Source organism: Pan troglodytes, chromosome X (assembly GCF_028858775.2).
Source record: "Pan troglodytes isolate AG18354 chromosome X, NHGRI_mPanTro3-v2.0_pri, whole genome shotgun sequence".
NCBI classification, from domain to species: Eukaryota; Metazoa; Chordata; class Mammalia; order Primates; family Hominidae; genus Pan; species Pan troglodytes.
In genome coordinates, this window is record NC_072421.2 from 3,138,763 (window position 1) to 3,162,881 (window position 24,119).

The following is a 24,119-nucleotide window of genomic DNA, read 5'->3' on the forward strand; positions in this document are numbered from 1 at the left end:
CTTCCTTTCCTTACCTTTCCCCTTTCCCTCCCTCCCTCCCTCCCTCCCTTCCTTCCTTCCTTTCCTCCTCCTCCTTCTTCTTTGTTTCTCTTTCTTTCTTCCTTTCTTTCTTCTTTCTCTTTCTTCTCTCTCTCTCGCTCTCTCTCTCTTTCTGAGTCTCACTCTGTTTCTGTTGCCCAGTCTGTAGTGCGGTGGCACAATCTTGGCTCACTGCAACCTCTGCCTCCTGGGTTCAAGCAATTCTCCTGCCTCAGCTTCCCAAGTAGCTGGGATTACAGGCGCGCACCACCATGCCTAGTTAATTTTTGTATTTTTAGTAGAAACGGGGTTTCACCATGTTGGCCAGGCTGGTCTCGAACTACTAATCTCCAGTGATCCGCTCACCTCAGCCACCCAAAGTGCTGGGATTACAGACGTGAGCCACCGGGCCCAGCCAGCAGGGCTGATTTCTTCTGACGCTGTGAGGTAGAATGGATTCCATGCCCCTCCCATTGCGTCCAGTGGTTTGCTGCCAATATCCCTTGGCTTGTAGGTGCATCACCCCAATCTCCCACTTCATGTTCCCAAGGCCTTCTCCCCGTGTGCATGTCAGTGTCCAGATTTCTCTCTTCTTTTAAAATACCAATCATATTGCAGTATGACCTCATCTTAACTAATGATTAGGTTGGTGCAAAAGTAATTGCAGTTTTCACCTTTAAAAGTAATAGCGAGGGGCTGGGCACGCTACCTCACGCCTGTAATCTCAGCACTTTGAGAGGCCGAGGTGGGCGGATCACAAGGTCAGGAGTTCGAGACCAGCCTGGCCAACATGGTGAAACCCCGTCTCTACTAAAAATGCAAAAATTAACCAGGTGTGGTGGTGCACGCCTGTAATTCTAGCTACTCAGGAGGCTGAGGCAGAAGAATCACTTGAACTCAGGAGGCAGAAGTTGCAGTGAGCTGACATCACGCCACTGCATTCCAGCCTGGGTGACAGAGCAAGCCTGTGTCTCAAAAAAAAAAAAAAAAAAAAAAAAAAAAAAAAGTAATGGTGAAAATTGCAATTACTTTTGCACCAAAGTAATACATCTGCAAAGATCTTATTTCCAAAGAAAGTCACATTCTGAAGTACTGAAGGGTTGGGCTTCAATATATGAAGTTTGCGGGAGAAAAAATGCAACTCACAATATATCCATTCCCACGTCTTTGCAGCCCCTGGCAACCGGCAATGTGCTTTCTGTCTCTGCAGATTTGCCTGTTCTGGACATTTCAGAGAAATGGAATCCTACACAATGCGTTCTTCTGTGTCTGTTTTCTCTAACTCAGCATCCAGTTTTTGACGTCCATCCGCTTTGTAGCAGATGTCACGGTGTCAGTCCTCTTTAGGGTCAGGGGACTTTGAAGGAAATATCTTTCTAAATGCATCAACTGCTTCCTGGACTCTGCCACTCAGAGCTTAGGACTGCACAAGCTAACTGCCTTAGAGCATTTCCCCCATATGCGCACACACACACACACACATGCACACACATGCACACACGCACACACACACAGACACGTGCGCACACACACACACACGCACACACACACAGACACGTGCACACACACACACATGCACACACACATGCACACACGCACACACAGACACGTGCACACACACACATGCACACACATGCACACGCACACATGCGCACACACACACACAGACACGTGCACACACACACACACATCTGTGTGCACAGGAACTTAATCCATCCAAGTAACTTACCTTTATAAAGATGTTGCAGTCCAGGCGCGATGGCTCACACCTGTAATCCCAGCACTTTGGGAAGCCGAGGCAGGTGGATCACTTGAGGTCAAGAGTTCAAGACCAGCCTGGCCAATGCAGTGAAACCCTGTATCTACTAAAAATACAGAAATTAGCCGGGCGTGGTGTCAGGTGCCTGTAATCCTAGCTACTCGGGTGGCTGAGGCAGGAGAATCGCTTGAACCTGAGAGGCGGAGGTTGTAGTGAGTTGAGATCACACCACTGCACTCCAGCCTGGGCAACAGAGTGAGACTCTGTCTCAAAAAAAAAAAAAAAGGAAGATATTTCATAGAAGACAACTCCCAAACACCAGGTCAACAACATGAACAGACTTAACACTCCAGGTGCTCAAATTTGCAGAGAGAAAAGTCCAAGGTTTATTTCTCCTTTTGGGTCTGTTTGCCATGAATCCTGCTTCTCTGGGAATTTAGAAGCTGCCCTCATAACTAAGACTGATTTTCCCCTTTCTCCTGCAGTTAATCTATTTACCAGAGGACTTCAAAGCTGTTTGCCAATGGTAACTTTTTAAGTGCTTGCCTACTGCTTCATGGTAGGTAGAGTGTAAGGGTTAACCCACGAGTTGTATATGGATAAATTAGACACAGTCACAGATCTGCAGGGAAGAATATAATTAAAACCATTGTGAACGCAGGAGTCATCATCGAACTCAGCTATCCAGTCATGTTTCTTCTCCAAGGAGATTTCAAACAGAAGATGTAAATTTTGGTAGTTATATAAAATGTCTCAGATTTAAATGAAAGACACAAAAAGCCACATGTCATCTGCTTTTCCTGAACCACCGTCTCTGCTGAAATATTAGTTCTGCCACCTACAGAGACAACTGAAGGCTGAGGATAAAAAATGCCTCTTGGAAGTCACTGAGTTTGTTAGGTATAAAAGGCAAGACTTCAACTGAGGTCTTTGCACTGATGTGTACATTAACCGCACAGCGGGTATCACTGTACAATCACGTCCTGCAGGAGGAAGATTACAGGCGGCCAGTGTCTTCTCTGGTTTCTGGGTTGGTGACTTTGAACTTGCTACAGCTCCCACACCCGCAGCGAGCAGAGTTGCCAAGCAAGTGTGCCGGCTTCCAGAAGCCTGAGATGCCCATTGGTGCTTGGGAACCACCCCAGTTTCCCCATCCTCTGCGCTGCTGCAGATTGGTTGGGGCAGCCCGGGGAGGCTGGCTCCGACACACGACTGAGTGTGCCTACACTGGTCCCACAGGTTTTCAGCTGTGGAGTTTGGGATCTGAGCTTGGAGCCCATTTGTTTCTGGCAGTTCGGCTCATATTTTCCACTTGAAGACATCGCCTCCCTTCCTTCCAAGCTGGGAGACCAGAAGTCAACAACAGGAGGGTGGAGAGGCCGAGTCTCACAATCCGCTTGGCTGGGGAGTCCACTGAGGTTCTTGCATCCTGAAGCAAACCATGGAGAGCTGGTGGGGACTTCCCTGTCTTGCTTTCCTGTGTTTTCTAATGCACGCCCGAGGTAAGAGTCATTTTGCTTTGAGGGAGATCTGCCTGGGCATGGATTTTTCTATTCTTGCTTTAAGAAACTCTTTCCAAAGGAGTTGCTATGAAGTGAATGGGGATAATTTGCCCAATGGGATTAGAAAGGAGACTAAGAGCAATGGGTGGCTGAGAGGGGAGGGAGAAGACGGGCTGCTCCCATTTGGAATCTGGGAATTAGATCCAGAAGGGCAGGATGTTAGCTGATACCATCTAGATATTCGCCATATTTTCCTGTTTTGATCCATGTGTCCCACGCGTTTAAAAAATGACCTATTTAACTCCGTGATTCAAGCATGACTGGGTGTGTGTGGAATGTCAGTCATTTCTTTCTGATTTTAAAAATTAGTTCTGACCATTTCCATACAGTAAAAGTAGAGTTGAAACTACTTCATCCCGTGGGGCAGATTACCAGAGATTCGTTTGCCGGAAGGGTTGCATTTGTTCAGATTTTTAAACCTTTTCCTAAACACTGTCATTCATTCTTGCAAATTAAAACCACCTGAATTGTTCACATCAAAAACTTCGATATAAACTTGCAGGCTGGCTGTCCCAGACTCCAAGATTAGATTTTTCAGTTCCGTACAAGGACCTCTTTGAGAAACTCCAATGAACTCATAAAATACAGGATTTGAACAACGGTTGAGTAAGTTTCTTTGGTCATTTTAATGTGGCGATTTCAGAGAAGGGAACGCCTGGGCGCATCTTAAGAGAGAGAAGTATTTCTGTTAGGAGTTAAAACACATCATTCAGATGTCCCTGTGGCAGCATTTCCTGTTTATCCTATTTAAAGACATGGACGTCATTAAGATTGGAGTTGGTTGTTTATGGGCGGAGGCGGTGTCGGGATGGATAGATCCTGGTGGACATAGTCTAGGATCTGCAGTGAGAATTTTTTATTATTCTGTGCTGTCTTCAGATCTCACCTAGTAAGTGGACAATGCGGCCATGCATTCATTAGCTTCTGTTTACGGGGAGATGCTCAACAGCAAACCCACCTCCCCAGAAAAGTACTTCCAGGAGTTTGTATCATTCACAGTAAGAGCCAAAGGTTAACCATATCCCCTTGGGCAAATCAACTTCTACAAAGTGCGGATACAGACAGTTCCCAACTTACCATGGTTTGACATGATGCTTCAATTTAAGATTTTTCAACTTTACAACGGTGTAAAATTGGTATGCATTCAGTAGAAACGAAAACTGTACTTTGAGTACCCATACAACTTTTCTTTTTTTTTTTTTTTTTGAGATGTCGTGTCGTTTCATTCTGTTGCCCAGGCTGGAGTGCAGTGGCACAATCTCAGCTCACTGCAACCTCCACCTCCTACTTTCAAGCAATTCTCCTGCCTCAGCATCTCAAGTAGCTGGGATTATAGGCGCCCACCACCACACCCAGCTAATTTTTCTATTTTTAGTACAGACTGGGTTTCACCGTGTTGGCCAGGCTGGTCTTGAATCTTGACCTCTGGTGATCCACCGGCCTCCCAAAGTGCTGGGATTATAAATGTGAGACACCGTGCCCAGCCCCATACAGCCATTCTGTTTTTCATTTTCAGTACAATATTCAATAAATTATGTGACGTATGCAACACCTCATTATAAAGTCGACATTGTGCTAGATGATTTGTCCATCTGTTGGCTGGTGTTCTGAGCACTTTGAAGGCTGGTAAGGCTAAGCTATGGCGTTTGGTAGGGTAGTTGTATTAAATGCACTTGTGACATAAAATGTTTTCTTTTTTTTAATGTGTTTTAATTTTTTTGAGGGAGGGGCCCACTGTGTCACCTAGACTGGAGTGCAGTGGTTCCATCATAGCTCACTGCAGTCTTCACCCCAGGGGTTCGAACAAACCTCCCACCTCAGCCTCCAGAGTAGCTGGGACTACAGGCATTTGCCGCTATGCCTGACTAGTTTTTAAAACTTTTTGTAGAGATGGGATCTCACTATGTTGTCCAGGCTGGACTTGAACATCTCAGCTCAAACGATCCTCCCGCCTTGGCCTCCCCAAATCTTGAGATTACAGGCATCAGCCACCACACCCTGTCCTGCGCTAAATTCTTTGAATGACAGCAGCACTTCCTATGCACTAGGCATGGATTAACTTAGTTGATTGTCCCTCAACCCTATGACGGGAGTGTCGTGCCTGATGTCATTTTACAGATGGTGTATTAGTCAGGGTTCTCTAGAGGGACAGAACTAATGCAATAGAAATATACATAGAGAGAGGAGTTTATTAAGTATTAACTCACATGATCACAAGGTCTCACAACAGGCCGTCTGCAGGCTGAGGAGCAAGGAGAGCCAGTCCAGGTTCCAAAACTGAAGAACTTGGAGTCTGATGTTCCAGCATCCACCTTGGGAGAAAGATGTAGGCCAGAAGACTAGGCCAGTGTCTCTTTTCACATTTTTCTGCCTGCTTATATTCTAGCCACAGCGGCAGCTGATTAGATGGTGCCCATCCAGATTGAGGGTGGGTCCGCCCCTTCCAGTCCACTGACTCAAATGTTAATCTCCTTTGGCAACACCCTCACAGACACACCCAGGATCAATACTTTGTATCCTTCAATCCAATCAAGTTGACATTCAGTATTAACCATCACAGATATGGGTAAACTGAGGCACTGAGGATTTGGACGGGGGCAGCCGGCAGCAGAATCTGAGCTGTCTTGTAGCTCTCTCTCGGAAGACTCCAGTGAGCATCCCGCTCTATCCCAAGCCTTGTCTTCTGAAAATCAGAATCATCCCTCCTCCAAGTGTTACAGGAAAGGGGTCCGGATCCAGACCCCAAGACAGGGTTCTTGGATCTCGCTCGATAAAGAATTCAGGGCTAGTCTATAAACTGAAAACAAGTTTATTAGGAAAGTAAAGGAATAAAAGAATGGCTACTCCGCAGAGCAGCTCTTAGAGCTACTGCTTGCCCATTTGTATAGTTATTTCTTAGTGATATGCTAAGCAAGGCTTGGATTATTCATGCCTCCCCTTTTTAGACCATGCAGAGTTCCTGACATTGCCGTGGCATTTGTAATTGTCATGGTGCTGGTGGGAGTGTAACACCGAGGACAACCAGAGGCCACTCTCATCACCATCTGGGTTTTGGTGGGTTCTGGCCGGCTTCTTTACTACCACCTGTTTTATCAGCTAGGTCTTTATGACCTGTATCTTGTGCAGACCTTCAGTCTCATCCTGTGACTCAGAATGCCTTAATCATCTGGGAATGCAGCCCAGTAGGTTTCAGCCTTCTATTGCTCAGCCCCTATTCAAGATGGAGTCGCTCTTGTTCCAGTGCCTCTGACACAAGTAGCGCCCCTTAGGGAGGTTACAGGAGGGACTGGAAGGAAAGTGAGGTCTGGATCAGGGCCCTTCTGTGTGAATAACATGATGTACATGCAGCAGCTGGGTATGTCCTGGGTAAAAATTAGTTAAATGCACAGGCGACCCTGTTTCATCCCCAGCCATCACCAGCTGGAAATGGAGCACATTCCCAAGATCCCAAAAACATTCTGCAAGGCTGGTGCGATGATTGCTACGAAGTACTTAAGAAAACAGATTATTGTTCAGGATCAATAGCTAATGCATGTGGGGCTTAATGCCTCTGTGACGGGTTGATAGGTGCAGCAAACCACCATGGCACATGTTTACCTATGTTACAAACCTGCACGTCCTGCACACGTATCCTGGAACTTAAAATAAAATAAAGAAGACAGAATATTGTTCACGGTTAATATGCTGTAAATCATTATGATGATTACTAAATTATCAATACAAAACAAGATAATAGCAAGACGGCCATATTCCTAATAGAGGTTGATGTTTTAGCAGCCTCACATTTCCACTGTATTTAATTAGTATTTGCCGTCCAATCCAGAGGGGCATGAAGGAGCACGAGACAAAATCAGGTCTTCTAACAGCTGAGAAGAAGCTGAGAACCAGAAGTGGAAACCCCAAAGGGCAGCGTATGAAATGTCATTTATTGAGGGAAAAAAAAAGAAAATGACAGAGTTCGATAGAAGAAATAAGCACTAGTGTTTAGATAATCAGTAGGGTGACTTTAGTTTACAATAATCTATTGTAGATTTCAAAATAGAAGAGTCGGAATGGTTCTAATATGAAGGAAAGACAAATATTTAAGGTGGATGGATATCCCAAGTAGGCTGATTTGATCTTTACAAATTATATAAATGTATTAAATTATTACATGTACCCTGAAGCTATGTACATCTGTTATGCATCAATTAAAAATAAATTAAAAGAAAAGGATATATGTCCAGGATATACACCAGCTAAGACAGTCTCTTCCAAGTCTATTGTACAATATTCCCTTATCAGATTTGAAACCTGAGAGTTCCCTGACCCCCCCCCTCACAGGATGTGCGACAGGGGTGTGTTTGATCTGTTTGACCGCCGCACACTGAAACCTCTTATGGGAGGCAGAACTTGCAGACGGGCAGGTGCAGCAGCTAGTGTGAGTGTTTTTGAGCTCTGGGCCCCACGGTAGCATCTAGGGATGGGTGTCTGCGACCCCCGAAGCCCCAGTGGGCGTTTTACAGTGCTCTTTTAGCTCTGCCATCCGCACATGGCTTAAGCGTTAGCCAGCTCAGTGCCGTCTTGGTACCCGGGTTCTTGTCCAGCATCCAGGAAGAATCAGGTCACACGAACCAGCTGAAGGATGGTAAATGCGGAAGACTTTGTTGCCAGATGGAGATGACTCTTAGCGGGATGGTTGGGGAGTTGGAAAGGGGATGGAGTGGGAAGATGATCTTCCCCTGGAGTTTGGTTGTCCTGCGGCTAATCTCTTCTCCAACCATCCCCAGCTGAACACCTCTCAGTGTTCAGATGTTCCTTCTCTTCTCTCCTTCTCTGCTGTGCTGCTCTTTGGTTCCTCGCCTTTTCTGCTCATCTGTCTGTCTGTACATGGGGTCTGGGGTTTGGGGTTATATGGGTACAGGACAGGCAGGCATGGTGGGTCAAAAGGCAACATTTGGGCACAAAAATAGGAATGCCTGTTTCCATTTAGGACTACAGGTTTCCAGGCTTGAGGGCGGGGCCTTTGCTGGGGAACTGCCCTCTTCTATCTAGTATCTTCCTGCCTCCTGTCCGTATCAACATGACTTAAAATGTGTGTGCATTTGTATAGAGCTGTGTTTCTATGTAAAGACTAAAAAAGACTTATGAAAAAGATCACTCAGAGCTCTGAACAGTAGCAAATCATATTTCTGAGTACTTCCTGTTGAGTAAAGGTAAGTGAGGATTGTGGCAAGTATTTTTCATTACTTGCTGCATTAAGTTGTCACAGGCTGTTTAGTTTACTTCTAAAAATTGGGATATGGGGAAGTTGTGGGCTGGGCACAGTGGCTCATGTTTGTAATCCCAGCAGTTTGGGAGGCCGAGTTGGGCAGATCACTTGAGGTCAGGAGTTTGAGACCAGCCTGGCCAACATAGCAGAATGCTGTTTCTACTAAAAATACAAAAATTAGCCAGGCATGGTGGGGGGTGTCTGTAATCCCAGCTATTCAGGAGGCTGAGACAGGAGAATCGCTTGGACGCAGGAGGTGGAGGTTGCAATCAGCTGAGATCACACCACTGCACTCCAGCCTGGGTGACAGAGTAAGACTCCATCTCAAAAAAAAAAAAAAAAAAAAAAAAAGAGAAAAACGTTATGATGATCGCCTAAGGTGAGAAGCCATACCATGCCAGCGTACAGAACCCCAAACCACGCCAGCCTCATCCTACGTCTCAGTTATATTTTTCTTGACTTGCTTCCATTCTGGTGCCCCCTCTCTCCCTGCCCCCTCCTTCCCTGCAAAGGATCTAGCAAATTTTTAGGTGTGGAAAGGGAACCACAAATGGGTCATTTCCCTGCCATTGTCACCTTGAGCATGTAGCCATTTAGTGCAGTGATTCTCTGTCTTTGATGTGCAGGTCATCACCTTGAAGGGAGGAGGTATTAAAAGCACCACCCCGTCCCCACCCACTGAGGTCTTTATTCAGCAGGTGTGGGTCAGGCATTTGGGAGCTGGGAGACCTGCATTTTAAGAAGCACCCCAGGTGATGCCCAAGCGGAGCTATGTACTTCTTTTAAGAGATGATGACTCTGTGTGCAACCATGTGGTTACCTTTGCGTGGAGTCTCATGGATCACTGCCACAGTGGGGAGGCAGCTCTGTGCTCTCCAATTCGGTGATGTGTCATTCACTCTATGCAGGCCCAAGGTGACACCCCCAGATACAGATGCTGCCATCCAGCCATTCTCAACCAGGGATCATGTTTATCCACAGGGACACTTGTCGATATCTTGAGGCTTTGAGTTGCCACACTGATAGCAGGGATGCTGCTGGCATCTAGTGGGTGGAGCCCAGAGATGCTGCTCAACACCCTGCAGTGCACAGGACGCCCCACAGAAAAGAATGATCCAACCTCATATGTCAGTAGGACTGAGGCTGAGGAATCTTGCCTTAGCATGAGAGATCCTGTCTGTCTGTCTGCCTATCTCTAGATCTATCATCTACCATTATCCATCGACCTATCTGTCTCTATTATATACACCTATCATCTACCTAATCTATCTGTCAATGATTTTCTGTCTTCTATTATCTATCTATCTATCTATCTATCTATCTATCTATCTATCTATCTATCATTATACCTACTTCTGTATCCAACTCTCATCTCTATTATCTATGTATCTGTCTGTCTGTCTATCTATCTATTTATCTATCTTTCTACCTACTTCTCTATCCAATTCTCATCTCTATTACCTATCTATGTATCTATGTATCTATCTATGTATCTATCTATCCATCCCTCTGTCAATCTATCTATTTATCTAGCAGTCCATCATCTATCTATGACATTCTTCTGCTACTCAGGGATAATTGTGTTCCTCAAGTAACACTTGGCAATGTCTGGAAACAATTTTGGTAGTTGCACTGGGATGGGTGTTCTCGCATCCGGTGGGTGGAGACAAGGCATGTTGTTCAACACCTTACAGTGCACAGGACAGCACCCATGACAGAGAGTTATGCAGCCCCAAGTGTCATTAGTGCTGTAGTGGAGAACCTGCTGTTAGTTGTAACTTCTAACCCTGCGAAAGGGGACAGGTTGGAAATGTCATGCTCCTGTACACTGTAGGAGGTATAGTTGTCTGGAGGTATAGTTGTCCTGTACAGTATAGGAGGTATGGTATAGTTGTCTGGGGCATTTCTAAATGGATCTTACTGTCAGAATGCACTTGTAGGATCTTTTCCCCATAGGGCATAGAGCCATGGCACATATAACCCAGAAGCTAAGCATTCCATAGTTTCCTTGTTGGAGTAGGAAGGGGCTGTGCAGAAAAAGTCTATGGCTGTTTGGCACCTGAGTGTGAAGACATCTGGCAAATATTGGAGCCAATTAGCAGACAGGCACGGAGTCCAAGAAATGTCTCCCCTTTCTTGGATAACAACTGACCCTTCCTGTGAGGGCCCCCCTCATTCCAGCCATTTTCCTCTTTCTCATTGGCAGACAGGGGGTAGAAAAGTGGGGTTCTGCCTGCAGGTGGGGCTCTGCCAGACACGGCTAAGCTCCTGGGGATTCCCCCGATGGATCAGGGGCCAGAGGCACCTAAACCTGTGAGTGATGTGTGCAGCCACGGTGCTGAGACTGGGAAACTCTGCTGTAGTCTGTGAATCCCAACCTCTGGGAATGCTTCAGAATCTGCATGTGGCCAGATTCTGGGCTGATCTGGAATCTGCATGTGGCTGGATTCTGGGCTGATCCAGGCATGGAGGCGTGTGCCTGTAATCCCAGCTACTCGGGAGGCTGAGGTGAGAGAATTTCTTGAACCTGGGAGGCAGAGGTTGCAGTGAGCTGAGATTGTGCCATTGCACTGCAGTGAGCCGAGATTGCACCACTGCACTCCAGCCTGGGCAACAGAGCGAGACTCTGTCTCAGAAAAAAAAAAATTAAGGAAGAGTATTATTGAGGGCATAGGCCAGGCGCGTGATGTTGCTGAGATGAAACTGTCTCTCCAGATTCCCAAACCCTGGTTATCTCCACTGAACCAGGCTGTCCAATGGCATCCCCATTGTAATTGACCATGTTCCATGGTTTAAATCTGTTGTGAGCCAAATTGTACCCTCCTCAATTTTACAGATGGAAGTCCTAACCTGCAGGACCTCCAATTGTGACTGTGTTTGGAGATGGGGTCTTTAAAGAGGTGATTCAGGCTGGGTGCGGTGGCTCGTGCCTGTAATCCCAGCACTTTGGGAGGCTGAGGCGGGAGATCATGAGGTCAGGAGATGGAGATCATCCTGGCTAACACGGTGAAACCCCATCTCTACTAAAAATACAAAAAAAAAAAAAAAATTAGCTGGGCGTGCCTGTAGTCCCAGCTACTTGGGAGGCTGAGGCAGGAGAATCGCTTGAACCTGGGAGGTGGAGGTTGCAGTGAACCGAGATCACACTACCGCACTCCAGCCTGGGCGACAGAAAAAAAAAAAAAAAAAAGAGGTGATTCAGGCAAAATGAGGTCACTAGGTCGGGCCCTGATCCAACAGGACTGCAGACCTTATAAAAAGACAAGATGAAGACACAGACATGCACAGAGGGATGACCCTGTGAGGACTCAGGGAAAAGATGGCATCCGCAAGCCGAGGAGAGAGTTCTCAGGAGGAACCAGCCCTGCCCACACCTTGATCTCAGACTTCCAGCTTCCAGGCCTGTGGGAGAATCAATGTCCACTGTTTAAACAGCCTGGTCTGTGGGACTTTGCTATGGCAGCAGCCACAGTGGACAAACACATTTGTATTCCAATGAATGAGTTACCGCTGTAAGGGTTGAATTGTGCGTCTCCAAAATTTATATATTGAAGGCCTAATCCCTAGGACCTCAGAACATGACTGTGTTTGGTGATGGGGTCTTTAAAGAGGTGAGAAGGGTACAATGAGCTCAGGAGGTTGTGCCCTGATACAATAGGACTGGGGTCCTTATAAAAAGAGTAGATAAGGACACGGACACACACAGAGAGATGACCCTGTAAAGACACAGGGAGAAGAGGGTGTCTACAAGTCAAGAAGAGAGGCCTCAGGAGGAACCAGCTCTGCCCATGCCTTGATCTCAGAATTCCAGCCTCCAGGACTGTGGGAGAATAAAAGTCTGTGGTTTGTAAGCCACCCAGCCTATGGTATTCTGTGATAGCAGCCTGCAATGGACTAAGACATCTCATAAGAAGAGCAGATGAGGACACAGACACGCACATAGAGGGACGACCACGTGGGGACACAGGGAGAAGACGGCGTCTACAAGCCCAGGACAGAGGCCTCAGGAGGAAACAGCCTTGCCCATATCCTGATCTCAAGACGTCCAGCCTCCAGGACTGTGGGAGAATCAATGTCTGTTGCTTATAAGCCACCCAGTCTATGGTATGCTGTGACAGCAGCCTGAAATGGACTAAGACACCTCATAAGAAGAGGAGATGAGGACACAGACACACACAGAGGGATGACCACGTGGGGACTCAAGGAGAAGACGGCATCTACAAGCCCAGGAGAGAGGACTCAGGAGGAACCGGCCCTGCCCACACCTTGATCTCAGACTTCCAGCTTCCAGGACTATGGGAGAATCAAGGTTGTTGTTTAAGCTGCCCAGTCTTTGGGATTTCATTGTAACAACTCTGGGAAGCCATTACCAAGTCTCTGTCCTGCAAAGTGAGATCCATGGATCTGCAGCCTTGACATCCCCTGGGAGCTGATGAGAAACACTGTGTCTTGGGCCCAGACAGACCTGCTGAAGCATAGTCTGTGTGTCACCCATGTCCTGAGGGATCCATATGCATGCCACTCTGGGAAGATGGGTTTACAACACACCATCAACCAGTGCCTCATTGCATGGTCTGCGGTATTTTCCTCGAGTTTTCCTTGCACCAAAGATGTCTTGCTTTTTATGATGAATGATCATTCCTTCCTCTTTGACGACAAAATACTTCGATCTCTGCAGACACCGTCTGTTGTGTTACAGACAGACACTGAGGCCTGAATTCTCATTACCAATGTTTGCTCTAATAGAGCTTCAATCTGCAACTGCATAATACGGTCACTGGGAAGTCAAGAACGGGGCCGGTTGGTTGACCTTCTGGGGAGAGGCTGGGCTGCTCGGATGCTGAGACCGTGGAGGGTTCATGGGTTCCGAGGAGCAGATCATGCACCAGGGCGGCCTGCTCAGCTCTGGCATCTGCAGCCCCAGTGAGCTTGAGCATTAAGGAGTCCCTGGATATTCATGTTGAGGTGTGGAGGAGGAGACTCCAGCTGTGTTTGATTTCCTGTCCTGCTGGAAACATAAACTTCATAACCAAGTAGAGAACAGAATGGATTTCATTTTATCCATGGGGATAAACTGGAACCCAGCCCTCGGCAAACAAGGCCCACCAGGAATAAGATTTCCCCATTGGGGCAGCAGCCTTCCTTGTCACTTTCTGTTGCAACCTACAGTCCTAACCTAGTCATATGATTGAATTTTTTTTACTCTGTGAATCATGCCGTCCTGGGAGAGAGTGAGATGGAGCAAGGACACCCCTCTTAGGGGCCTGCCAGGCACTCTCCCTAGCATGGAAATAAAGGAAAACCTTGAGTTCCTTCAAGGGAAATTCCAGGCACCTCGCTGGCCTTGAGAAGTGCATGGAGCAGCTTGATAAGCAAGAAGGTGATTGTAGTGTAGAACAATAGCCAAGGAAGTTAGAGCCTCAATATGTTTAGTTTCCTGTAAAGAGTAAAGATAACATCCTTTTTTGAGATGGAGTCTTGCTCTGTCACCCAGGTTGCAGTGTAGTGGTGCAATCTTGGCTCAGTGCAACCTCCAGCACCTCCTGGGTTCAAGTGATTCTCACGCATCAGCCTCCCAAGTAGCTGGGACTACACGTGCACACCACCACGCCCACATTTTTGTATTTTTAGTAGACACAGGGCTTCCCCATATTGGCCAGTCTGGTCTGGAACTCCTGACCTCAGGTAATCTGCCTGCCCTGGCCTCCCAAAGTGCTGGGATTGCGGGTGTGAGCCACCATGCCCAGCCAAGATAACATCTTACTATATGGCCCTGAATTGATTTTCAGGAACCCAGACCCCCACCAAATAAAAAATGCCATCTGCTGGCTCATAGACGTTGGGTAAGAGAAACTGAGGCCTGAATTCTCATTAGAAATGTTTGTTCTAAATTCCTTCCCAGGGGCGTGTGGCGGTGGGAGGGGGGTGGAAGGGGGTGCGGGGAGGTGCTGGAGGAAGTCACACCAATGGCCAGAACTAAGATTGATTTCTGCTGACCCCAAATGCTCAAACTTCGCCTCTTTAACCGATGACAAATCAGAGAAACTTTGAATCCACATTAAGCCCCTGCTTCCAGGTATCCCGCCTTTTTAGATCAAAGCAATGTATAGCCTGCATGTATTATGGCTTTGCCTGTAACCTCTGCCTCCTTGCCATTGAAAACCCTCACCTACTGGCCACCCAGGAGGTTGGGTCTTAAGGCATCAAGGAGGTTGCTTGATGCCCTCTAAATAGCCCGGAATAAATGCCTCACTTCCTCACGCTGCAATCCCAATGGCAGTGTTCGGCTTTACTGCACAGGGCCGGTGGACCTCAGTTGAGTTAGTGGGAGGTGTTCGAACCAGAGCAACTCCAGCTTGAGTAGGGGCTGTGTAAAATGAGGCCGAGAGCCGCTGGGCTGCATTCCCTGATGGTCAAGGCATTCTAAGGCACAGGATGAGATAGGAGGTTGACACGAGACACAAGTCATAAAGACCTTGCTGATGAAACAGCTTGCCGTAAAGAAGTCGGCCAAATCTTACCAAATCCAAGATGGCGACGAGAGTGACCTTGGGTGGTCCTCACTGGTATCTTCCCACCAGCCCCATCACAATTACAAATGCCATGGCAATGTCAGAAGTTACCCTATATGGTCTAAAAAGAGGAGGCATGAATAAGCCACTCCTTGTTTAGCATATCCTCAAGAAAGAACCATACAAATGGGCAACCAGTGGCCCTCGGGGCTGCTCCGTCTATGGAGGAGCCATTCTTCATTCCTCTGCTTTTCTAATAAACTTGCTTTCATTTTATGGACTCTCCGCAAATTCTTTCTTGTGCAAGGTCCAAGAACCCTCTCCTGGGGTCTGATTCCAGACCTCTTTCTGGTCACAAGTTCAGTCACAAGAACCATTATCATATGCTTTCTATATATACACATAGGTATTTTTTAATTGCTGAACTGGAGTCAAAGAGAAACCTTAGGATTTGCCTGAAGGAAGTCAAGATTTGTCCTTCTCGGGGTCCCTGTGCCAGCTTTGTAAAACCTCGGAACTTTCCCCTCTGTGGGCTTCCTCAAGCTGAGGAGGGCTCTATGGGCTTAGTACCCACTAAGTGGCTTCATCTGCAGCAGCTGACCCAAGAAAGTTGATTTAAATGAACCCACACTTCAGAGGAAACCAGTACAATCCGATGTAAAGAAATAAAAAATAGGCCGGGGGCGGTGGCTCATGCCTGTAATTACAGCACTTTGGGAGGCCGAGGCGGGTGAATCTCTTGATGCCAGGAGTTCAAGACCATCCTGGCCAACATGGTGAAACCCCGTCTCTACTAAAAATACAAAAATTACCTGGGCATAGTGGCATGCACCTGTAGTCCCAGCTACTCAGGAGACTGAGGCACTAGAAGTGCTCGAACCAGGGAGGCAGGGGTTGTAGTGAGCCGAGAGTGCGCCATTGCACTGCAGCCTGGGCAACATAGTGAGATTCTTTATGAAAAAAAAAAAAAAAAAAAAAAAAAGGCTAGGCACGGCGGCTCACGCCTGTAATCTCCGCACTTTGGGAGGCCAAGGTGGCTGAATCACGAGGTCAGGAGTTTGAGACCAGGCTGGCCAACATGGTGAAACCCCATCTCTACTAAAAATTAAAAAAATTAGTTGGGCATAGTAGGGGGCGCCTGTAATCCCAGCTACTCAGGAGGCTGAGGCAGGCAGGAGAATCAATTGAACCTGGGAGGCGGAGGTTGCAGTGAACAGAGATTGCACCATTGCACTGCAGCCTGGGCAACATAGTGAGGTTCTGTATGAGAGAAAGAGAGAAAGAGGGAGGGAGGGAAGGAAGGAAGGAAGGAAGGAAGGAAGGAAGGAAGGAAGGAAGGATGGAAGGAAGGAAGAAAAGAATTGCTTGAAAGGGCTTTGTTTCTCCAGGGCACGCAGATCAAAGGACATTGGATTGAATAATGAAACAGAAGAGCCTGTCTGAATTTGCTAATGTGGTTGCACGTCCCGTAATGATTGCAGTTGGCTCTAATTCAGTTCCGTGGTGTATAAATTCTGCTGGCAATAGCTGTAATTGGCGTCAGGGATTTAGATAGTCTCTGTGTGTTCCTTTTCATTTTCTGCTCAGAGCCTGCTGGGAGCTGATTTTCTTCTTTAAAGCGAGGTAAATAATTCAGTGGGGAGCAGAGGTTTTGCTGTGGGTCCATTGCTCTCCTGTGCTGCGTGGCAGCTGTGCTGGTGGCAGCTAATGTTCAGTGGGCAGTGGCCTCGACATTGCATTATTATTATTCGAGCAATGGTACTGTTCTTTGCTTTGCAAAATTGCTGTTTGTTATATTGACTTTCTGGGGTCGTGGCCCCTGAAGCATTACTGAAAATCATGGACATGAAGCAGATTTATTAACTGGAGAAAAGACATACAAATGTATTTAATGTGTATACACGGGAGCATTCAGAATGAAGACCCCAAGTTACAAGGGGAGATTGTCTATATTTATGCTTTGGTTCATCCAAGTCTGGACAGCTGTGTAGAAATAGGGTTGGACAAAAAGGGCCTGATCCAATGCTAATGGCCTGAGTGGGGAAACCCAGCCAGGCCTGTGTGTCTAGATTCTTCTTGGCCTCTCTCTCTCTCTTTTTTTTTTTTTTTTTTTTTGAGACGGAGTCTCACTCTGTTGCCAGGCTGGAGTGCAGTGGCACAGTCTTGGCTCACTGCAATCTCCACCTCCCAGGTTCAAGCAATTCTCCTGCCTCAGCCTCCCGAGTAGCTGGGATTACAGGCACGCACCACCACGCTCAGCTAAGTTTTGTATTTTTAGTAGAGACGGGGTTTCACCATGTTGGCCAGGATGGTCTCGATCTCCTGACCTCGTGATCCGCCTGCCTCGGCCTCCCAAAGTGCTGGGATTACAGGTGTGAGCCACCGCGCCCAGCCTGTGCCACTCTTTATACAGATAGGATAGAGGGAAAGTTAGATTCCTGTTTTTAGGTTTTATGGCTGGCTTCGGGGGGAAAGGCGTTCTTGTTTCTGGGACCCGTCTTGGGGAAGAGGGATTCTAGTTCCTTCGGTGCCTTAGGGGAGAATGGGACTCAGAGACGGGGGGCTGGAGAAGTTTCGAGAGAAACTTCTGCTTCTGAGGCTGCTGCTGAGGCCTGCACTTGGCGGTATTGTTTCGTAAGCCTGAACCACGTGCAGGTCTGAATCAACATAAAGAATTTGGGTGGGAGGCAGGGGAACTCCAATAAGAAGCATCTTTGAATCCGGCAGGGGTGGAATTTGGGCCCCAGAGGGGTTTGGTGACTGCAGGCTACGGAAGAATGCTTCAAAGTGCTGTATCACATGGCTTTGCTCCGAAGGGTCCCGAGCACAGCTTTACCGGGGGCTCATGTGTAGCGCTCGGCCCACCCGTCCACCAACAGGAGCCACTTAATCGACATCTCCAGGATGCCAGCAAGCGAGGACCGTTGTCATAGTCCCAGCACAAAATGAGGCTGCTTTCTTCTTGGGGGTTTAGGGATCCCAGACCACAGGGATTTGATTAAAAGCCGCTCAGTTCACTAACTATAAGCAAAGCAAATCGGAAACAGATCTCCTGTTCCTGCCCCGTCTTATGTTCCCAGTGGAAAATAAACCCCGTGAAAGCAATAGCGTCACGTGCAACCCGACCTTGGAGACAGAGACCCCACAGTTAGCGCTGTCTACCTGGGACATCTCCCAGCCCAGGGGTCTTACTCCAGGCCCGTGAGGGCCCCAGCCGTGGCTTTGCTGCAACTTCCCTGGAGAGGAGAGCGGACAGGGGGCCCTGCCTGGGAGGTAGATTTCCTGCCTGGCATGCAGGACTGGACACTGTCTCAGTGCCCAGGCCGTGTGATGCTGGCCGGAGTCTGCCTGGTTTATGTAACGAAGTCTGGGTGTGACCAACAACGGCCTCGTGTGTGTGAGTCACGCATGCAGCAACTTCTGGCTGCAGTGCAACCCCTGAAACCAAGCAAAGCCTAAAACCCCCAGGCTCCGCTTCCTCTGTGACCCTCCCCAACCCCAATTCCTGTCATCTCTCAGGGTCATCCGGAGCATCTCAAAGCTGAAGGAGCCTCCGCTGCAACCTGGCCTCCTGTCTGCAGCCCTCCCGTGCCACCTGCCTGTTTTATGCAACAGCATTTCAGAGAGGAGGGGCCGGGAGGGGAGAGATAACACCGAGGCCTTCGGTTATTTAGGGCAACAGCAGGGAGTGGCCGGGTGCACAGATTGGAGGAGATTAAGTGGTTGCTGAGGGGATGCCTGGGATTGCTGGGATGGGCGGAGACATAACACAGTGAAAGATATTGGTCAATGGTGAACACAGATTGGAATGTAAATTCTCAGGGTGTGTGCATAGCCGGGACGCTTCACTTTGGCGTCCTGGACAGGTGTCTCGACTGGAACTGCTGGCAGCCTTGGAGGGGAGATGTTGCACAGATCCAAGAGGCTGACACGGTTCCTGTCCCCCAGCCCAGTCTGAGCAGCTTGGACCATGATGATCAAGAGCGCTGGAGGAGGCCAGGTGCGGTGGCTCACGCCTGTAATCCCAGCATTTTGGGAGGCCGAGGCAGGTGGATCACTTGAGGTCAGGAGTTCGAGACCAGCCTGGCCAACATGGTGAAACCCTGTCTCTACTGAAAATACAAAAGTTAGCTGGGCGTGATGGCATGCACCTGTGATCCCAGTTACTCAGGCGGCTGAGGCACAAGAATTGTTTGAACCCAGGAGGTGGGAGTTGCAGTGGGCTGAGATTGTGCCACTGCACTCCAGCCTAGGCGACAGAGAGAGACGCCATCTAAAAACAAAACAAACAGAAAGAAAACAACAATAAAAAAAAATAAGAAGAGAGCTGGAGGGAGCAAAGATTGGCTGGGTTGTTCTTAAAGGCGAGCCTGTAGTGATCGCCGGTAACAGAGAATGTCATCTGAGAGGGACGTGGGGGCTCCCAGAGTTTAAGAGAAACGGCCGTGTGGGATTTGACCTGTGATGGCACCGCCAGCTCCCAGCCTCCAGTCTGGGCCCAGGGGCAGCTGCTGTGTGCACCCTGGGCTCAGAGTTCCCCTTCCCTCCAAGGTTTGTGACTTTGTCCTGACTTAGGGATTCCTGTCTGGGGATGCGTCTTCTGCTCCGGAGAGGCCCTAATTGCCTCCACAAGGAGCTGCAAAGCCTGCCCGGGTGGCATCTGACTGGAGCCATGCCACAGCCTATACGAATCTATGTTGGAGCCCTTGAAGCTTCCCCCAGAGCAAGCGTCACCCAGGCAGACCGATTTTTGGGAGGGAGACAGACATCAGAGCGGGGGAGACCCAGCACCTAGGGCTCACCTGGTTCCCCCAGGCTTAGCCTCCTCCAGGGCTTAGTGTTTGAGTGAGAGATTGTCCCCCCTGGACAATTCTGTAGATTCTGACTCTGCTCCTGCCTTGCCCTGAACTTCCTAGAACCTCAGTTTCTTCCTTTGGGAAATATGCATGCTGGTCATACCAACATCCTTGGGTGGGCATATGAGACTCTTGGGTGCCTGGCATTACTGCAACAGAACTCAATGCATAGTAAGTGCTGATTCAATGTGCTCCTGGCTGCATCCTCTACTTCCTGATAAATTCTCTGGTGGTGTTTTCTCTACAAGGCTAGTACTGGCAGGGGCAAGTGAGGAACAAGATCAAGGTGTGCATATATGTCAGCAAGAGGGACCCTTCACCCTCACAAATTCTGCAGTGTGTTTTTAATGATGTGTCCCAAAGATGTGAATGTTCTCTTCTCTCTGCTGCAGACACATTCATTAGATTAACTGCTTTTGGATCAGGTAGGAACCTCAGCTTGTCCACACAGGTTGCTTCCTGACCCTGTATTTGTCAGTGTAGGCTAGCTGCTGTAACAAACAGCCCCCAAAGAATTAAAAGTTTATCTCTTGTTTGTGTTGCAGCCAGGTGAGGTGGCAAAGGTGTCCTATGCTCCATATAGTCTCTCAGGCATCCAGGACCCTCACATTGTTGTGCTTCACCTTCTTCTAGGGCAGCCCCTCTCAACCTAGACTCTGTGTGTGTGTGGAGGGGGGGGGGGGGCGCGGCGGGGGGATATGCCTGTCCTAAGCTGTGAGTGGGACAGTCCAGGAGAGAAGTCTATGTGCTTGGAGAGAGGCTTCCTTCAAAGTTTCCTGGCCATGAGCAGGAATGAAGCTCTGACACAGGTTGCAACGTGAACGCAACTCAAGAGCATCATGCTCAATGAAAGAAGCCAGGCACAAAATACCACATATTGTAGAATTCTATTTATATGAAATTTGCAGAACAGACAATTCATGGAGACAGAAAGTGGATAGTGGTTGTCAGGGGCTGGGGAGGCGGGAGGGGAACTAACTGCTGAATGGGGACAGGGGTCTTCTTTTGGGTGATGAGTATGCCCTGGGACTAGGTGGAGGTGGTGGTTGCATCTCCCACGTAGCTCATGGTCAGGTTAGTTTTAGTGCTCTGGGCGACCCTAGGCTTGCAGGAGGAGGGGAGCAGCATGAGGTGAGGAACAAGGGGGATTCTGGCCTTTCCATCATGGGGTGACTTATGCCCTGTTTGCTCCCAATAGGTCAGAGAGACTTTGATTTGGCAGACGCCCTTGATGACCCTGGTAAGTGCCGATATTTCAAGGGGAGCCTTCCCTTTTCAGCTTGGATCTAACAGCATCAGCTGTATAGTTACTTTGGGGTTGGATTGGGCCAGTGTTGGGAATTTCTTGGTGTTGAGATCTCTGTTCTTTGCAGGAGATTGCAGACACCTTGAGACAAACCTTTACACACTCTCTAAAAGTCTCAGACTCATTTCTTGGTAGGTCTGTGCTTCTAAACCTGTGGTTTAGGAATATGCTAGTATTTTATTACTTTATTTTACTTTATTTTATTGAGATGGGAGTCTCGTTCTGATGCCCAGACTGGAGTGCAGTGGTGCAATCATAGCTTACCACATAGCCTCGACTTCCTGGCTCAAGTGATCCTCCCACCTCAGCCTCCCAAGTAGCTGGAACAACAGGTGTGTGCCCCCATGCCAAGCTAATTTTTTTCTTTTTTCTTTTTTGTAGAAACGGATTCTCACTATGTTGCCCAGGCTGGTCTTGAACCCCTGGGCTCAAGAAATCCTTCTACCTTGGTCTCTCAAAACACTGGGATTACAGACGTGCCTCAACATGCCTGGCCCAGTTTCTGCTTTTCTTACACTTCAGTTCATATCCCTCATTGTCCCACACCCCGATCCCAATCCGTGGCCTCCAATCTCCCCTCCCAGAGCACACTTCATTCCGTTCTCCCCTCAACTTCTCTGGTTACCTTCACTGACGGGGCTGTGAGTTTTTCTTCTCCAGGGCACTGAGGACCTGGAATCTTCCCATTCTGTGTTTTCATCAGTCCAAGTTCAGCTAGAACCTTTCTGGCTGACCAGAATGCTGAAAATATGTGTCCTGGGCCCTGCAGAAAGTCCTGCTTGAGGCAGATAGTCTAATTGAGATTCAGGTGTATTCAGACCGCGGTGGGTGGGAGAAAGGGAAAGATTTGGTTTCTAATGCAGGCACAATGGAACCAAACATTTATTTTGAAAGAAAAATAAACTTTTGTGTACACAGAGGAAGAATCCATTGGGCTTTAGCATTGGGAACAACTGGTTGACCAGTGCAGTTACATAATGGTGTTTGTTGGAGGAAGAGAGAATGATAACCAGATCTGATCCTAAAAAGCCAACAACAAGATGATAGGAACTCATCTCTCTCCCAGTTTTCTGCACACAGTGATGTTTTTGCTAATAATTATCCTACAAAGCAGATACAAAATTGTTGTCAGTGCAACAGGAAAATGTAATGACTCACCCCAACATGGAGATGCCATTTCTCCCATGAAGTTAGAAAAGGTGAAGGTTGAATCCTACCCTGTCAAGGCAGATTGAGGGGTGGGGGTTGGAGGCAGGTGTGTGGTTGCAACCACTTTGGAAGCATTGGGGGATTATCTCCAAAATTCAGACCGAGTGTGTAGCACCAGCATTTGGTCTGGATAAAGAATGAGGCATATCTGCAAGAGAACCCTGTGCAATAGTGAAGGAGGGGCTGGCTGGTAGGCTCAGATACAGAACAAGACATGTTATTGATCTGAAAGATCACTGACATGTGACCCAGGAGTTCCACTTCTAGACAGATACCCAAGAGAATTGGGAGCAGGGACTCAAACAGTTATTTGTGTACCCATGTTTGCAGCAGCAATATTCACAATAAGCCAAAGGTGGAAACAACCCAACTGTCCATCAGGGGATGAATGAATGAACAGAATGTGGTCCCTCCAGGCAACAGAATATGATTTGGCTGTTAAAAAGGAAGGGGGTTCTGATGCATGCTACATGAGCCTTGAAAATGTGCTCAGTGAAAGAAGCCAGGCACAAAAGGCCACAGGGTGTAGGATCCCATTAATATGAAATGTCCAGAATAGGCAGATTCAGAGAGACAGAAAGTGGATTAGTGATTGTTGGGCTGGAAGAGGGGACAAAAGGGAGGGACTGCTCGTGGCTATGGGGTCTCCTTTTGGGGGGATGAAACTGTTCTGGAACTAGATACAGGTGGTGATTGTACAATATTGTGAATATATGAAACACCATTGAATTGCACACTTTAAAATGTCAAATTTTATATGTGAGTTTCACATTAATTTTTTAAAAATCACATAAATAAACTTCTTTTCCACTCACCTGGTACTACCTTTTCATTGCTCACCTAGAGGACTGCCAGTGCCTGCAAACACATCTTTGAATGCATCGTTTTGCTACCAAGAGCCCCCCATGAATGGGCAGGCATGTGCCTGTTCACACACAGCCCTTCCTTATGGGAAGGAAGTCCCAGTGCAGAGGAAGCACAGTCACCTGCATGGCGACTGTGGGGAATTCACTTTTCACTGTCTATACTGCCTGGTCTTTAAGAAACTCTGTGAGTGTGTATCACTATTTTAAAAAATCGTTATAATTTTACATTTTAAAAAGAAGACGGAGAAAGGAAGGATGGGAGAGAGGGAGGGAGGGTAGGAGGAGGGAGAAAGGGAAAAGGAAGAGAAGAAAGAAAAGAAGGAAACAATGAAAGGACGGAGGAAAAGAGGGAGGGAGGGAGGAAAAAGGATGGAAACAAGGAGGGAAGACAAGGAAGAAGAGGGAACGATGGAGGGAAGGAAGGAAGAAAGAGAAGGAAGGAAGGAGAGAAGGAAGGAAGAAGGGAGGGCAGGAAGGGAGAGGGAGGTGGCAGGAAGGAGAAAAGGTGATGAGAAACCTATTAAAATACAGGACATGCGAAACCACATGCCCCGTTTGGAGGTTCAAGCTCTCCTTCTTGCAGTCTCTGCATCCCCAGTGAATGTCCCCACCACACACAAACCCCTGTGTTCCAGCCGCCTCCTACCAAGGCAATGCTAGGCTGTTATGTAAACCATGCTTTCAAATACGGTGTTTCCTCCGTTTGGAAGAAGTCTGGCCATGGCACAGCCCTGAAGCTCCAATTTTCCCAGCCATGGCCGACTCCACCTCCTTTGAGCC

The 24,119-nt window shown here is 47.9% G+C and overlaps 1 protein-coding gene across 6 annotated transcripts in view; it reads left to right on the top strand.

The window, feature by feature from the left end:
• The first annotated feature begins 1,037 nt into the window (after positions 1–1,037).
• The window catches only part of XG (Xg glycoprotein), a 65,398-nt gene continuing 42,316 nt past the window's right edge, over positions 1,038–24,119 (top strand). For 2 of the 6 annotated variants that reach the window (XM_024353041.3, XM_054677128.2), the window contains exons 1-2: positions 2,099–3,279; positions 21,157–21,198. In XM_024353041.3, the coding sequence (XP_024208809.1) occupies positions 3,219–3,279; positions 21,157–21,198 (103 nt within the window). In that variant the 5' untranslated portion in view covers positions 2,099–3,218. Of the gene's footprint in view, positions 3,280–21,156; positions 21,199–24,119 lie in introns of all 6 variants that reach the window. The other 4 variants (XM_016943459.4, XM_054677127.2, XM_054677126.2 and 1 more) reach the window with 4 other exon arrangements.